This window comes from Mustela lutreola, chromosome 2 (assembly GCF_030435805.1).
Source record: "Mustela lutreola isolate mMusLut2 chromosome 2, mMusLut2.pri, whole genome shotgun sequence".
NCBI lineage: Eukaryota > Metazoa > Chordata > Mammalia > Carnivora > Mustelidae > Mustela > Mustela lutreola.
Window position 1 is genome coordinate 89,431,240 of NC_081291.1, and position 16,673 is coordinate 89,447,912.

At 40.0% G+C, this 16,673-nt stretch overlaps 2 protein-coding genes across 10 annotated transcripts in view; one reads left to right on the forward strand and one right to left on the reverse strand.

The window, feature by feature from the left end:
- Positions 1-1,722: 1,722 nt before the first annotated feature.
- LOC131824505 (uncharacterized) lies at positions 1,723-5,804 on the reverse strand. 2 transcript variants are annotated; one of them, XR_009350883.1, is made up of 2 exons: positions 3,433-5,804; positions 1,723-2,516 (listed from the first exon to the last, which is right to left on the reverse strand). XR_009350883.1 is itself a non-coding variant. In XM_059162531.1 (2 exons), the coding sequence occupies exon 1, from the start codon at positions 5,778-5,780 to the stop codon at positions 5,034-5,036; it is 747 nt and encodes a 248-aa protein (XP_059018514.1). In that variant the 5' UTR covers positions 5,781-5,804; the 3' UTR covers positions 1,723-2,516; positions 4,995-5,033. The 2 variants fall into 2 exon arrangements, 1 of the variants encoding a protein (XP_059018514.1); XM_059162531.1 differs by having other exon boundaries at positions 4,995-5,804.
- The window catches only part of TBC1D5 (TBC1 domain family member 5), a 564,199-nt gene continuing 552,791 nt past the window's right edge, over positions 5,266-16,673 (forward strand). For 5 of the 8 annotated variants that reach the window (XM_059162522.1, XM_059162530.1, XM_059162525.1 and 2 more), the window contains exon 1: positions 5,266-5,405. The gene's annotated coding sequence lies outside the window, so the exon portion shown is untranslated. The remainder of the gene's footprint in view (positions 5,406-16,673) is intronic. The other 3 variants (XM_059162523.1, XM_059162528.1, XM_059162527.1) reach the window with 2 other exon arrangements.

Consider the following 16,673-nt stretch of genomic DNA (forward strand, 5'->3'; position numbering starts at 1 on the left):
ACACTCCTCTAGCCATGTTCCTTTAATCTCAATTCTCAATTCTCCCAGAAAAAAGAAACCTTTGTTTCAGGTTCTTGATTAAGGATGGAGTTGGGGAAAGGGAGAGGTGATTGAGCCTTGTGGGAGATATTATTATGCAGTAGAACAAACAGTTCCCAAACTGTCTGTTACAGAAACACAGGATGGGGAGGGGAGGGGCCAAATAGCCCTTGTTATCTCACAAAACTTTTAGTAACTTTCATTATTAGCCTCACAATCTTTATTATAATCTTAATTATCTTTACAATCAAAATAACTCAAAGTACTTATTTTCTTAGGAGTGAAAGGTTTTAGCTTATTGTTATCCCTAGCTGAGGTTAGCTGCACTTAATGGATGAGACGAAAAGATTTTCAAAACCCCAAACACAAAATAATTAAAGAATTTAGATTTTTTGAAATGAATCATAATTGTACCCTGTAGCTCTAGTCTGAGGATGGGCCAGAGGAAGTCCCAGAATGGGAGTAGGTTTCAATTTTTGTCCTCACAGATGCAGACACCGTGATGGGATTGGATGCACGGTGTTACCAAGAAAGTATCAGTGAAGGATAAAGGGAAGGAAGTAGAAGCTGGACTAGGGAGAGACCAGACAACAATGCAGTTCTGATAACTGTAAAAGCTAAAGGGAAAGGAAGTAAGATTGACCAAGAAGATCTTAAGACTTCGAGGAGTTATAAGAAAGTGTTGACCAGGCCAGTGGGGAATCTTTAAGCCAAACCTGCCCATTAGAGGGATCCTGCATCCCTCAACAATGGGCCTGCACTAATGCCCCTGCTGTGCTCAGTCACTGACTAGGAGGAGCCCAGGAGAAATATGATCTCAGCATAAACACAGTTGTGGGTCTGGCAAGACAACAGCTGAGGCTAAAAGTCAGCTGTGCTCCTTAGAGCAGGAAATCTGAGCAGATATTTCCTTGGATGCTCTACCACCGTGTACTCACTAAGGGAGGAGATGATTCCAAATGCCAGCTCCACACACAGCCCATGTTTACCATACCTTCTCACCACCACATCGCAGAATGTACATCATGTTATTATGTTATTCTAGGTCCCTATGGCAATTTCAGGATCTGAATGTGGCCTATTTACTTAGATGTGTTGAGTGGAGTTGAGGGAAAGGGGTATGTGGGTGTTGCCTTGGCCAAAAGGGTCCCGGCTGAGTGTCCCCAGAGGCAGAGGCCTAGGAGAGGACTTCTACCTTTCCAGGAGAACATCTGCATTTGTCTGTGTGTGTGTGTACTTCATGCTCTGTCATGCCCAGATACAGAGAATGCACATAGATGCCAAGGAAGAGAACCAAGTTGTAGCAAATTTAAGTGTCTTAATTGCTATTTTTCTAAGAATGCTGATGTTAATTCAAATTTAATGTTTCTACCTTAAAATATGAATTGTATTATAAGTAGCATAACTCAAAATGAATTTTCATACAATGTTTATGTTTTATGGAGTTATTAATCATCAGCTTTATTATTTTAGTTTCTTTTTCCTAGATTAGATTATAGGCCAGTCTCAGCCCTGTCAGGGTACTCTGTAGCATTTAGGGACTAACAGACCCCTCAGGTTTTCTTTTGTAGATTAAGGATGTGAGAAGTTGAGAGAAGCTAAATCCCTAGAGCTACTGTTGTGGCCTAACGGATGGGGCTATTCTGTGCTCTCCAAAAGGCCACCTGGGTCTCCTAGCCTGAAACCACCCAAAATAGGTGATGGAAGATGACTGGGCTGGTTTTCCACATCTCTTCAGTCCCTACCCCACAATAAACCTCTAAGGTAATCTGGGTACATGTATGACACTTCCTTGCAACATGGAAAAACCTGACTAATTCTCAGTACTCAGTAATTCAGGAGAGTGATGAAGAGGATCTGAGGTGAGATGCACATGAAGCTGGAGAAAAAAAGCCCATTACCTGGTGACTGAATGTGGCAGGATAAAGAGGAGTCAGGGGAAGCTCCCAGGTTGTCTGTTTGGAGTCTCAGGGGGATGAATGCACTACCAGCAAAAGACAGAGGCAGGTTTGGAGATTTGCAAAACTCAGTTTGAGCAGGTTGGGTTTGAGTTGCCTGTGAGGACACTTGGAACACATCTCTAGCAGACAGGTGGATACTCTGGTTACTTATTGCTAACTATCTACCTACCACGAAACTGGTTTAACATGACACTTTTATTTATTTGTCCATAATTCTACAATTTGGGCATGGTGGAGAATAGCTCATCTCTGTTCCATGTGGCATCAACTGGGGCAACTTGATGGGGCTGGAGAATCCACTTCTAAGATGGCTCACTCACTCACATGTGTGGTAGGTTGTGTTGTGTCCAAAGGGAGCACTGGGGTGATTAGCCCAGGTCCTCAAGTTTTCCTCTCTTTGGCCTCTTGAAACGGCTAGGTGAGACTTCTGACAGCATGGCAGTCTTGAAGTAGTTAGATTTCTTTCATGGTTCTTCTTCCAAAGGGCAAAAACAGAAGCTGTTGTCAAAAATAAAACTGAACAAACAAGGAAATAGATTTTATGCAGACTATTGCAATGGAGAGAGTACCCAGATTTGAAAATCAGAGAGTCTTAGCAGGGCTTTGCCTTGTACTTTTATAGGCAGCAGGTTATCAGTGGGACAGGTTATCAGTGGGATGACTTATAGTTGTAAGATAGGGAAACCGAAGGAACCCCATGAAAGATGATGGCTTTATTGCTGCCTCTTTTCTTACTAAGACCTACATCCCCACCCTACACATGCCTTATAGTACAGATAATGTACATCTTCCTTGCAAAGGTCAAGGAGTTAATGATTTTTTGGAGACTTCCAGCACAATAGATAACATCTAAGGAGTGACCAGGTGGGGGCTTCATGAACATTTTCCCCAAATCCCTGGCTCCAGGGCGTAAATGACTTATGGAAAACACTTAAACACTCATCTTTGTTCCTGGATGTCTGAGAAGACATGTGCACAAGACCACAGTCCTCAATAAAAACAACAAACAGACCCCAACTAAAGCATCTCCCAGATGCTCTGTCTGCACTCTATGTCTTCAATAAACTCTCCTCTTGGCTTGCATTTGATTTCTATCCTGTGCAAAGACAAAGACCTTCTTGGCTAGTCTTGTGGGAACCCCTCTGGGTCCTTGGACCCCTCAGCCTGCATCAGCTGGAATTGTTTTGTAATCAGGAGATGTCTTAGTCAGCCAGGGCATGTTTGTCTGTGTCTAGGAAATTTCAAGGCAACAAACAGTTCCAATCTCAGCTAATCATCCATGAGACAAAGGGTGTTGAAGGGTTTGTGCCTAACCTTGTCAACAGGTTCAAGCAAAAAGGAAAAGATCTGTTTTTGGTCTTGTCACAGGTAAGCAAGGAGTCATCTGCCAGTCTTTTGAGAAAGAGTGGACAGAGTCCCATCTAAGTCATACCGAGAAGGGTGGTTCTTTGTGGTAAGCCGTTTCCCAGAACACAAACAGGTGGGGGGTTTCTTAATCATTTCTGTTTTCCATGAGTACAGGTTCCAGAAAATTTCAGTGTTGTCACTGCAAAGACTTCTTATGGCTTCAGCCTGGAACTGGCAGTCATTTTGCCACATTCTATTGTTTAATCCAGCCTAGATTCAAGGGGAGAGTATTACACAAGCACATGGATATTGGGGTTTATCATAGGCCTCCAAAATATAGTCTCTCATAGAGTCTGAACCTTGGACTGGATGTATTTAGAATGGGGTGCTACTAGCATATCCTGGGTGGTAGCTGCCACTATCAGGTGGGATCACTGTGTGCATCTATATTGGTAAATGTAGAAAAAAGTCCATCAACATTTCAGACCTATCAGATTGGAGGCTTGAGGGCTGTGATTTTCCTAGTTTCTCAGAAGCCCTTGTAAATACTGTTTCTTGCTTAGCATTTATCCCAACATTTTCTGGAATTTTGTTGCTAGTTATAGTTCCTAAACAGAATCTAGGTATTCACCCCATTTAATGGTAACAATGACAGGACTTAGCCAGAAATGATATTTAGTAAGTTTTTACATTTTAATTATTTGCCCTGATTAGACTTGGCAAGAGGCATTAAGTTGACCTGTCTAGCTCCTGCAACAAAGAGGGCCAACAGAAATCGAGGGAATCCCTGTGCAAAGGGAAGGATTTTGAACAAAGGTCTCCCACACAGGGACCCTCCACGGAGGCTAGCTAACCTTTGAAAATTTGACCTTTTTCTTTCTTGGTTCCCTTCTTCTGGACTCAACACTATCAATTTGTTTTGGAGCTCTTTGTGAAGATAGGCCAATAAAAGACCATAAATCTTTTTTACTAGGTGAAGCATTTACCACTCTAATTGGCATTCCCATTTAAAGGCTTTCATTTTCGAGAAACAAACACCAGCATTCCATATGCTAAGGCTAAAGGAAATCTTAAATCATGAGTAAGTAGAGGTGGAGGACAAAGACCTAGAGTTTAGGCATTGCCTGTGTTCTGACAGTCATCCGAATTTTACTGAGATACCACAATGCTGAAGACACATACTGTCCTAGGTTTTTAGAGTAGAGATAAAATCTGAGCCTAGTATTGCGGATTTGTGAAACAAAACAAAACAAAACAAAACTTATATGGGTTATAACAAAGTAGATCTGCATAAAATGTTAATGACTTCCCCAAAGTAGAGTAGAGTATGTTTCAGAGTAAGTTACAGGCTGGGTCCTGAAGCATGAATAGGAGTCTACTCAGCTGTAAAAAAACGCCCAGCAGGCCATTTACACGCAACTAGGAAATGTAAATTATGAGGTAGGAGGGCCAGCCTATTAGGAGTTTCTCAGGGGCTGACATCTCTTACTCTCAGTCCCACCCTGGGGAGTTGGTGGTGGGTGTGAGTGGTGAAGTCTCGGTACCAGGTTCCTAAGGCTACAGCTGCGCGCAGGTTGGGGCGCAAGAGAGAGGACAAGGAGAAAGTTTGGGAGGGGGGGTGGAACAAGCCCTCCCGCGCATGCGTACTGGTAGCCGGCCGGCTCCGCAGAGGGTTTGGCCTGCGGCTCACTCCCCACGTCGTGCCTCGCGTGGTCCCATAGACTGGGCCCCGAGAGCGAGCGCGTTGCGCGCCCGCGCAGCCTCCAGGCTGGGTGGGCGCCTGCGCACCAGCGTCCTGGGCGCTTGAGCCGCGGGGTTATTAGAGGTGGAGCGCGGCGAGGGCGCGCGGCAGGAGGCGGCCGCCGTTACGCGAGCGTGGTCACGTGGTCGCTGGTCACCGCCGCCGCCGCCCCCTCCCGCCCTGTTCTCTTTCTGGTCGGGCCGGGCCCGGCTGGTTCCGCGAGCGCCCGGCAGAGACTGAGGGAGAGAGAGAGAAAGAGGAGGGGAGGAGGAGGAGGATTCAGGGAGTAGGAGCTGGGGAGCCTTTCTGCGCCACAGGTAAAACGAGATGATGATGATGATAATCGTAAAAAAAGCCGAGCCCCCTGAGCGCCTCCGCCTCCCTCCAGTGCAGCCCCACATGCAGTCGCTCCCGCCCCGGCCTCCCCCTCTGCCTCTCAGGATCATTCCCGCCTTTCCCAGCGCCGCTGCTGCAGCTGCCGCCGTCTCACGGGAGGGCCTGAGGGTGCTGCTGCTCTCGCCGCGAGCGGGTAGCCGCACCGTCCCCGTTCGTGCGCTTCCCGGGTCGGCGTGGGGGTTGGGTGGTGGGAGGGCGGCTCCTCTGGCTCCAGGGCAGGTGGGGCGAGGGGGCTGCTTCCCCCAGTCTGCCTGCCTTCCCTGCCTGGGGAGGTTGGGGTCTGGTTGCAAAGCCATCTGCTGCAAGTGGTCAGAGCCTGGTGGTTGGATTGTGGCTCAACTTCCTACTTGGTAAATTTCCCGTTCCTATCAGCCCTGGGCGGCATGCTTCCTTCCTAGGCCGGAAGCGAAGCGGGCCCGGAATCCCCAAACCTTTCAAAATGCAGCTTTTAGCTAGAGAAGCCTTTCGTCTTTGAGGAGAGCAACTGTACCCTGTGTTAGTACGACTTAAGTTTATTCACCTGTAAGAACACGCAAGTTGAGGCCTTTAAGGATATAAGAAAAACTTTGTGAAAGTTGATCCCTCCTTCCCCTCCATTTCCTGGAAAAACGAACACAGACCTCCTAAACAATTTTTGGTTCTACAAATGACCTAGAGTTCGTTTAATACCTATTAACTAGTTTTAGTTTCAGGAATATTATTTAACTTAAAGTTCACATCCTTCAGATTTTTTTTCTGAATAATTTTTGGGAATGAGTTCTATTTGTCAACTCTGAATTGGAGTAAATCCCGAAATTGTAGCATACAGGTTGCACGGCTTTGGGCCCGATTGCGCAGGGATTTCTAGAACCGGTCATTATTTGTACTTTGTACAACAGAATATAGTACAAAGAAACTGTATATTATTAGTGCGCTGTTGCACAAAATACTGACTTAAAGCAGGTAGTAGTAAATGTAGGCATTATTGAAAACAAAACTTTGATCACTCCCATTCATTTGTATGTTAGTCATTTCTCTAAATGAGCTTTTCTGATTCCACGTCTTGGAATTTTCATACTATATCTCAATTCAGATGTAAACTTGAGCATTTTAAATTTTTACAACTATCTGCAGTAGAGTCAAACAAGTGCTACTCCGACTTTAATATGCATAGGAATCCCTTGGGGCTATCCTTTAAAACGCAAATTATGATTTAGTAGGTCTGTGATGTATCTTGATATTCTGCGTTTCTTATAAGCTCTTAGGTGGTGCTGGACAAGGAACAATTCTTGAGTAGCATGCGTCAGTGATTAAGTGCTTTAATTCATCCTGAGTGTAGAGGTGGTTTGAGAGAAAGCAACAGGCAGGATGACCTGAGAAAGTTCCTCTTAGGGCGCTCCTTTATGAAAGGTGAGCAGGCTATGTTGGGATTCCAGGGGAGGGGATAGTAGTTCTGGAGTGAGTTGCCCAACCTGGAGAAGTGAGGATGCGGCTTGTGCATGCTGTGGTGCATATATCACCTGGACTGTGAATTTTCTGTGGAAGCCTGGTGTATTTCTAGCTGAAGGACTCAGCTATGGGTAGTTGGGTTTTATCAACTTATGGACTATGAGTCCTGTGTCTCTTTGTTGGGATAAAATTTTCTTTTATTAGCGAAAGTATTGAGTGTTTGCTTTTTCTCTCAGTTGAGCAATGCATTCCTGAGCCTTGGAAACAAACTTGTAAAGAATTTAGGGTCTCCACCTGCTGAGATTATCCTAAATGGATTCAGATTTTTTTTCCCCTAATCTAATCAAGAAAATGTAAATTGGGAAGTTGAAAAGTGTCATATTTAACCTCATACTTTATGTCTATAAAAATCGTTGTACCTAACTTTTAAAAAACGTTATTGAAATGTAACAGCAATTGCTTTTAGCACCGTAATTTTTATAGTTTTCATTCTAGTCCTTACTTTGCCATTGTTTCTTCATGTTCTTAAATATTTATGACTGTGCTTTTGAAGCACGAAGTGCCAGACACTGTTCTAAGCACTTTATGTATTTTAACTCATGATGCTTACAACAGTCTTTAAGGAAACTGAAGCAGAGAGAGGATAAAAATCCTATGCTAACACAGAGCTGGGGCTCTGGCTGGCTGACTCTGCAGTCCATACTTTAATAAATCTTCTGAATGTAGCTTTTATGGAAGAAAATAAATTAAAGATACTTTTCAAAATTCCCTTTTCCTAGTATTGTTGAAAATTGAGATTTTCTTTCATTTTAAAATCCAGACTTCTCATCTTTTAAAAAATTTCCCCCATCATATAATGAAAACTTGCCTCAGTGCTTGTAATCTTTCCTGAAAAAGATACTGAAATTTGCAAAGCTTTATTTGTTTGCACCTGTGTGCCAGGCCAGTCTCTTTCAACTCTGTAAGTCACCGTTAAATGTGAAAGTAGTGTCTGCTTCCTTTTGACTCTGCAAGTTTTTGTTCTTCATTTTTGCCTATGATTCTCTTCCACCTTCCACCCCTTTTCCCCCTCTGTGCATACATAGTAGACTTCTCTTGTATTTGTTATCCTAATATTTAGGATTTTTTGCCGGGGGGATTGATGGGTCACTGACTTTTTTTATTTGACCAGTAAGGATGATAACAATCTAAGCATGAGTTACCGTTATCATATTTTAACAATGGGAAAGTCATAAGGACAACTTCAGTGTTCTTTTGTCTCTAACCGCTGAAAGCTTTGTCCTGTATCAGCACCAGCCTGAGGAGTGGTGCTTGTATGCTTGGTCTAAGACATTTCTCTTAACATGGACAGAAGATTAGAATGGCAGTTGTGTTACAGTGTGTGTACTGGAACTAGAGAAGTGCGATTTTGTGGCTGTGGGTAGTTGTGGGAGGAGGAAGTGAAAGGAGAAAGCCTATGGGCTGATTCTAGTAGCATTGATTCTTCATTAACTGGGATAATAATTTGGGAAGCAAGTCAGTATAACAACAAATCCCTGTTGTAAAGGTTTTCTCGAAGTTCATACTCTGTTGTGATGTCTGTTGTAATGTTATGCTGGTCAGTCATTTAGTCTCATAGTGCCTCAGTTTTCTCAACTTTAAAGTGAGGATGATAATAATAAGTACCTCAGAAAATTGATTTGAGGATTAAATGAATATATTTGTGTGTGTGTATGTATGTGTGTATATATGTATGTATTGTATATATACTTATATAATGCTTGGTGTCTGTCCCATAGGTAATGCTATCATGGAAGTGTTAGATACTGTGTTTTACTTTGGATAATCTACAGTGTGGCTGATTGTATCCACATAACCAAGACTGACTGTATTTGAATGAACTTTATGGGAATTGTTTGGTATTTGGAATTTATTTGGTATGAGGCTGTATGGGCCAGCAAAACAGAAAGTTTGTACTTTTTGGATTAAATACAAAGTTGGTATAGTAATGCTCTTATTCCTTTGGGGGATTAAATATAAATAAATATGGTTTTGCTGCTCAGATCTTTCAAAATAAGGAAGTAAAGCTATAGGAATAAAAGGTGTTTTTAGTGGTGGTGTGAAAGGATTGGTTTAAAATTTTCTAGTGTAGTGTTGTGAAGCCTAGAACAAGGTCATCTTATTTATGAAGGCTCTTCTGAGTATAACTTTTACCTCCCTCAGCAGACTCCTTTGCTCCTTGAAATAATCCATCTGTCTGTGCATACTCCAGACCTGATCTACAGCTCCTTATCTAAAACCCAGGGTGACATATGTGTCTCAGAAGTAAAATTTTTGAAATTTAGAGAATTAATATAGGGCATAAGCTTTATATCCTGAAACCTCCTGTGGATAGGAACAATCAGCCCATAGTTGTACACATTAATTTTCTCAGCAGATTTATACATGTTCACACTAAGTAGAATAAAAAAGAACATAAAAAGCCTCCTGTTAGAAAACAGTTTTAGTTTTCAGAGTTTTTTGGATTTTTGGAATTGGAGATAAGGGGTTGGGATCTCTGTCTCTCTATATTTTATCATAGTACCTGTCTCTTTGATTAGAAAAAGAACTGGATTATGGGATTTGTGTGTTAACATTTTCTATTTTTAGCATCTGTCGTGGGACCTGACATGCGAAAGATGCCCATTAAGTGTCCCCTAGTTTGGACGAAAAACCTCTGAAGATCGTATCATTCAGTTATTGTGCTACATGTGGTGTCTCTGACTCCATGAAGATATTTAGTAATTGTGGATTTATAATTTTTCTTGACTCAGTTGCCTAGGGAAGGTGGTTATTGGATTACTTTTTTGAGATAAAATAGACTAAGGAGATTTGAAAAAGGCATTATAGATGATTGCAATTTTTTAAAATAAATTTGTGTTGACAAGAATTGCTTCTATTTACCTTTTTATGGGTTATGAAGTCTACATTGAGAATGGTTTGCTTTTTATTTTTATTTATTTATTTTTAAAAGATTTTATTTAATTGTCAGATAGAGTATAGGCTGGCAGAGTGGCAGGCAGAGGCAGAGGGAGAAGTAGGCTCCCTGAGGAGCAAGGAGCCTGATGTGGGACTCGATCCCAGGACTCTGGGATCATGACCTGAGCTGCAGGCAGCTGCTTAACTGACTGAGCCACCCAGGCATCCCCAAGAATGGTTTGCTTTTCAAAAATGATTATATTTGGTTTTGTATGATAACTTATGACAGACTAGTTGTGGTATATCTAAAGAAAATGTTGCTGTGTATGAATATCTTGGGTTGAATAATTATAGTATAATAGCTTAGCCTGACATTAGAAATTTTTTTTTCTATTACAAAAGATAATGCCTATTGTAAAAATGTTATAAAAACAAATTATCAAAGGTAATGGTCTGCACTATTGGGAATTTCGTCAGTTCTCTTAGGGGGTTATGTTGTCTTGAGAGAGGCTGAAAAAAAAAAAAAAGTAAAATTTGTACTGCAAGTATTAGTTTAGAAAACCGAGTTGCAAATGTTGGTTAGCAACCAAGTTTTCTTACTGTTACTAAACATCTAAGTAAGATAAAAAGGTTGAACTAAAAAAAGTTTGGGTATCTACTTGTAAATACCGATCTTCAAAATGATTAAATCAGGGAGAAGTAAACCCCCCACTTCTTATGTAACCACCTTGGGGGAGGTGAGATGGAACTGCCTTCTGGTGGAGTTGGGTGGTATAGCACTGCAAGAAGACAGCCTAAGTTACAGGTCCTGGCTCTAGATGGGTCCATTCTGTTTGCTGGTAATTAGTGGGGATCAGAATGGACCCCTTCTGGTTTTCCAGAATAGGTACCTTTGGAGGTATTCCAGTAGCTACCTTCTAGGAATCCAAGAGGAATTACTAACATTATATCTCTTGCCACCCTGGGGTGAGATGGTGGATTGATTGCTCTGGATTCTTGGTGGGAGTTGCGAGAGAAGGTAGAGTTGGTAGGAGATGGGTAGATGGCACCACTTTCTCTGTGCATTGGTTAAACTAGACTTTTTTTTCTTCATGAAGTCCGGGAGTCTTGTAGTAAGAATACTCATTTTGATAGGTCGGTATGTATGGCATAGGGAAGCTTGTGATAAATTGGCCACCTCTCTCCAGTCTTCATTACTCTTAGTAGTTCAGGGGTTAATTTTAAGCTTTTTACCTGTACTCTGTGTGTGTATGTGTATTGTAGGTATATATGGATAAACACATGTAGATACACCTGTTTTTTAAACTAAAAGTGGGTTTATGTTATTTTATTACTTGTGTGTTTTTCCTTTAGTATTTTATATTACTAATGATGTTACTCTTCTACACATTTTTTAGTACTTCTATGACTGTTTCATTGTGTGAAGGTGATGTTAGTAGTCCTCCATTCTTGGACACTTAGATTCCTTTCAATCGTTATATGACAGGCAGTGATACACTGAACATTATTGTAGCTACTGTTCCTTTGTGCCTATGCACTAGAATTTATTTAGGAAAAGTTGTTGTGAGTGGAATTATTAGAAGGTCCAAAGATATGCCCATGTTTAATAGTTTTGAAACACATGACCAAATTGCACCACTTTACCATTAACTACAAAGCTGAGAGGTCCTGTACTTGCAGTTATTAGGTATTTTCATCTTTATTTTATTTGGGCTTTATTTGGGCATACTTGACTTCACACCTCCTCCTCTTCTGCCTTCTTAAAGACGTTAACACTTATGTAGTTAAATCTTTTTCTTCCTTTATGAATCTTGTAGGCTTTTCCTATCTTTTGTTTATATAGTTATTAATTTATATTTTAAACTATTTTCATAGTTTCAGTTTAAAATTTTGAGTTTACAGTTATTCCAGAACATGGTTAGTTGTGTAGTGTGAAATAGAGGGTACTAAATTTTTAAGCTTTTGATTAGTTTTCTCAGTACTACTAAATGACTGATTTATTCTTTCTGTATGTGTATCAGAAATTTTATTATTTTGTCTTCTACTCAGTCCCACAGTGTTTTATTTGTTATTGGTGGAAATGAGATTTTTCTGTGTGTGTGTGTATGTGTTTTCTACCTGACTATTGCTGATCAATAGAAGAACCATTGATATTTTGTGGGTGTATTTTGTAATTAGTCACTTTCTGAATCTATTAATTATAACTGGTTTTCAGTTGATTGTCTTACATTTTCCAAGTAGATAAGCATACCATCTGATATCAGCCATTTTTGTAGAGGGTTTATTTTTATGATTAATTTTCATTTGTGGAAGCTCTGTTGGAATGATTTTCTTAATTTCATTGACTTGAAATACGGTGTTTTGATACGGTGTCACTCTGAATTGATCTACTCAGTTCTAAGAAGGATTTCAAAATATTTGGAAACCACTTCACCAAGTGATCTCTCTTATGGACTGAATGTGCCCCCCCCCCCCCAAATTTGTAGGTTAAAACCCTGCTCCTTCACTCTCCCATGTGATGGTATTAGGTGGTGAGACTTTTGGGAAGTAATTACGATTAGATGAGGTAATGAGGGTGAAGACCTCACGAATGGGATTAGTGCCATTATAAGAGTCAAGAGCGTGCTTCCTTTCTCTGGCAAGAAAAGATACAATGAGAAGTCAGCAGTCTGCAGCCTGAACAAGGACCTACAACCAGAACTTGACCTTGGAGATCTTGGAGTTCAGACCCCAGAACTGTGAGAAATCAATTTCTGTTGTTTATAAACCTTTCAGTCTATGGTACTTTGTCATAACAGCCGGAACTGATAATCTCTAAATACCCTTCTGGCTCAGAAGTTTTGTGATTCTTCTTTTATGTCAAAATACTCATGGTAATACATAACACTCTGCTACTTTAAGTTAAAGGGCCTTCAGCCTCCTTCTTAATTGTGGCTGTCTAGCTGCACTGCCCAAACAATTATTCTGAGGTTTTACATTTTCATCTCCTTAGAGCTTGAAGATTTCTTTCTTTGTGATTTGGCAGAAATTAAAATGGAAAACTGTTAGACTACAGAAATCAAATTGTGTAATATTGAGTTTATATATCTGCAGTATCTTAGGTATCATGGTTTTCTTTCTCTGGTCAGGTAGTATAATTTTCCAATTTTATGGTGAATTTTCTTTTCAAGCTGTGGTCTTGCTATGGTCTACGTAAAGTTCTCCAAACCAAATTATGTAATTGTCAGAACGGAGTGTAATGGAAGCCATTGGGAAGTGATAGACCAGGAAGCAATGAAGATAGAACAAAATAGGAAAGGCAGGGATGGGGAAGTGCCTGGATGTATCTCTTTTTTCTCTGCCCCCTTCTACTCTCTGGTTATCCTTTTGTACTTCTTTGCCCTTCTAATGATTTTCTGGCTTCCTATTTATTCTTCAGATGCACTTCATTTTATCTTTAAGAGAATAGCTCCACTACCTTGTTTCTGCTCTGGTCAGGCTTACAGATGCTTTCCCCTGGTCTGTGAAGTAGTCCTGAGCAGTCCCCTAATTTCCTTCCTTTTTGTCACTAAAACTGCCTGCATAATGGTGAGAACCAGTGGCCATCACCCATCTTGCCTTACAAAGGGTGTGGCAAAACATTGATTAAACTTGGGTTTCCTCATAATGTAACACCACCGTTTTGGAAGCATTTATACAATTAGAGAGAGATACTTTATAAAGATAAATTGTGAGAGAATTGTAGAATAATATCTGAGTGACTGAGGAGGTAGTGAGAGTTAAATATTATAAAGAGAGAAAAAGCTCCTGGAGAGTCCATAATCTTAGATCTCCAATCCTGATTTCTTCTGTGGGCTTTAGACCTGTGTATTTGGTTGCTTGTTGGATAACTATACTTTTGATGGCCCACAAACTGCTAATGTTCATAACATCTGCAACTGAATTTACCTCTTCTCTTATAAAAGCTGTTGCCCCTCCCACATGAATTAGCTCCAGTGGATGACTCCACCATCTTTCTGGTTGTTGAAGCCAGAACCCTGATAGACCCCTTTTATTCCCCAAATCATCATGTAATGGCATCAGTCTTAGTGTATTTTTGAGTCTTGAATCCATTGTCTTTTTATGCCCACTACTCCTGCTCTGGTATATCATCTCCAGATCGTCATCTTTTTCCTTTGTCTCTGTAGGATTTTCTGACTGGTATCCCAGGATCCAGGTGATCTTTATGACCTTTCAGCTGATTCTCTTAGTCTGTAGCTTAAAACCTTTCAGTACCCTTCCATCACATTGCTCAGTCTTGTGTCTCCTTCTGCCTCCCATATGATTTCATTATAAAACACTGAAATCTTTGAGTTTTTGGAACTATTCAGGATTTTGCTTACCTCAAGCCTGGAATAATCTATCTCTTGATTTTACTAACTCTTGTGAGGTCCTAGCTGAAATATCACTTTTCTACAGAGCGTCTTACACTACTGAGTCTTACACCACGGTGTTGTCCTTTCCTGTCTGGCCAGATATGCTGTACTACAACATAACATTTATTATGTCTTATAATTGTCTTTTTACCTAACAGTCTTTGTCCCACTTCTGACTGCTCTGTCACCACCAAAACCGTGTATGCCATCTTTACTCATACTCCTGAAGCTGTGACTATTAAAAGTGGGTGTCCCATACCATGTACTGTTTTAAATGCTGAATATATAGTAGTAAATAAGAGACTGTTCCAGTTATTGACTGCTGTGTGATTAAACCCCCTCCAAAACTTAGCACCTTATGAGAACAGTAGTAGTTATTTACTCATGGTTTTATAATTTGTATAGGATTTGGTAGGGTTAGTTGATCTCTGTTTTGCTTGGTGTAGGCTCACTGGAGGTTGGAGTTTCCACTTCCAATATGGCTCATTCACATGGCTGGCAGTTGATTCTGGTAGAAATGGGATTATTATTTGTGTGTGTGTGTTTAAGAAATGGGACTATTATATAAAGGGAATGCATAATTTAGATTTTGATTCTTACTGCCAAATGGCCTAATAGAAAGATAGTATTAATTTGTACCCTAACTTTAGTGCAGAGTATAAATTATATTTGCCCATAACTTGCTACCAGAAGGTATTATAAATCATTGCTTTTGGTTAACATCTTGGCATAGCTTGATAGATTGCTTTTATCTTATTGTTTTAATGCCTTTTTGGGTTTTAGTTGTTGATTTTCAAGAGCTCTTTGCATATTCTAGATGTTAACTCTTTGCCTGTTATATATATTGCAGATATTTTCAATTTTGTCTTTTTATTTTGTTTATGCATTTTTAAAATTCTTACAAAGTATTTCTGAATTTTTAAGTAGTTCCACATATTAGTCTTGTTCTTTACTATTCTGTTTCTTGGCAGAAATAAGATAAAACTCAGTTCCTTATTCGTCATCTTTTTACCACTTTGGCTAATCTTCTGATATCTTCAGATACAGAATTTTTATATATTATACATGTGTCTGGTGGAGAAAAAAAATCAATAGATTAATAAATTCCATATCATTTATACAGATATGTAGGGAATGAATTTCAACCAACTGAGCCACTCAGGCGCCCCTGTAGGGAATGAATTTCAGAATCTATCCATCTCTTAATGGTCTTATAATATAATGGAATTGATCTTTTTCGGGATTTGGGAACATTTTATCCTAGATTATACCCGTTAATCAAGCTGAATAAAGAGGAGTTGTTACACAGTGTTCAGTTTTACCCACAAAATAAAACTTTTAGTGATTGAAATATAAAAATGTGAAATCTATTAAAATTGAAAATAAGGTAATATGATCAGCTGTAGTATATAGATACAGTAATTCCCTGAAAAGATATAGAAATGCTAGAATTTTTTTTTCCTTAGGAACAAACATGATAGTGAGGAATTACCAGGTCAAAATGTACATGAAAGCAGGAATTTAGAGAAGCAGAATATTAAAACTGCTTTTAATCTGAGAATATTAGCCACATTCTAGGAAACTTTTACTTTAGTTTTGAGGGCCTCACAAAGCACAGCGTATAGAAATTAAAGCCCATACATGTGCATGGAGGGGAGGCTAATAGGATATTATTTCCCTATAAAACTGGATTCTAAAAGAGCTGTGGTCAGAGAGTATGGTTAAACCAAGATTAAAACTCTTCTCATGTTTTTGCTTACAGGAGGCTGTAAGAATATTTGCTTTGGACTTGAAAAAAAAAATCTGTTCCTAAGAAGTTATAACCATAAGCCTTCCTTTGCAGCTCAAATTCAGTGTCGCCTGGTCTAACAGAATCTCAAATTGTGAATTTGAAAGTGGTTCTAGGTGCTGGGCCCAAGAAATGAAAGTCCTCTCAGGTTGAATACATTTTTATCTTTGGCCCTAGGAAATTCCCATAAACATTTTTCTAAAGAATTATCTCACAATAAAATATAGCCAAGCAAACAAGGAAATAAAGTACTATGGGTGGGAAGCAGCAGAAACAGTTGACAGGAATGAACCCACAAAAACTTCAGATTTTGGACTTAGTAAACAGAGATGATAAAACAACTGTTTGTTCAGTTTACAGAAAGGTAGAAAATATCTGCAGGCAATCAGAAACTTGGGAGATTTGAAAAAGACCTGAACAAAACTTATAGAAATAAAAAAGTATAGTAATTACAATGAAAAACTCAATAGAGGGGTGCCTGGATGGCTGAGTCATTTAGTATCCTACTCTCGATTTTTGGCAGATCATGATCAGGGTTGTGAGATTGAGCCCCATGTTGGGTTCTGTGCTTGGTATGAAGTTTGCTTATCCCTCTCCCTTTGCTTCTCCTAGTCCCCGGCTTGTGTGCTTGTGCACTCTCT

Bases quoted from the DNA above. Each gene is read 5' to 3' on its own strand.
- LOC131824505 (XM_059162531.1), bottom strand. From the start codon at position 5,780: ATGGCTTTGCAACCAGACCCCAACCTCCCCAGGCAGGGAAGGCAGGCA.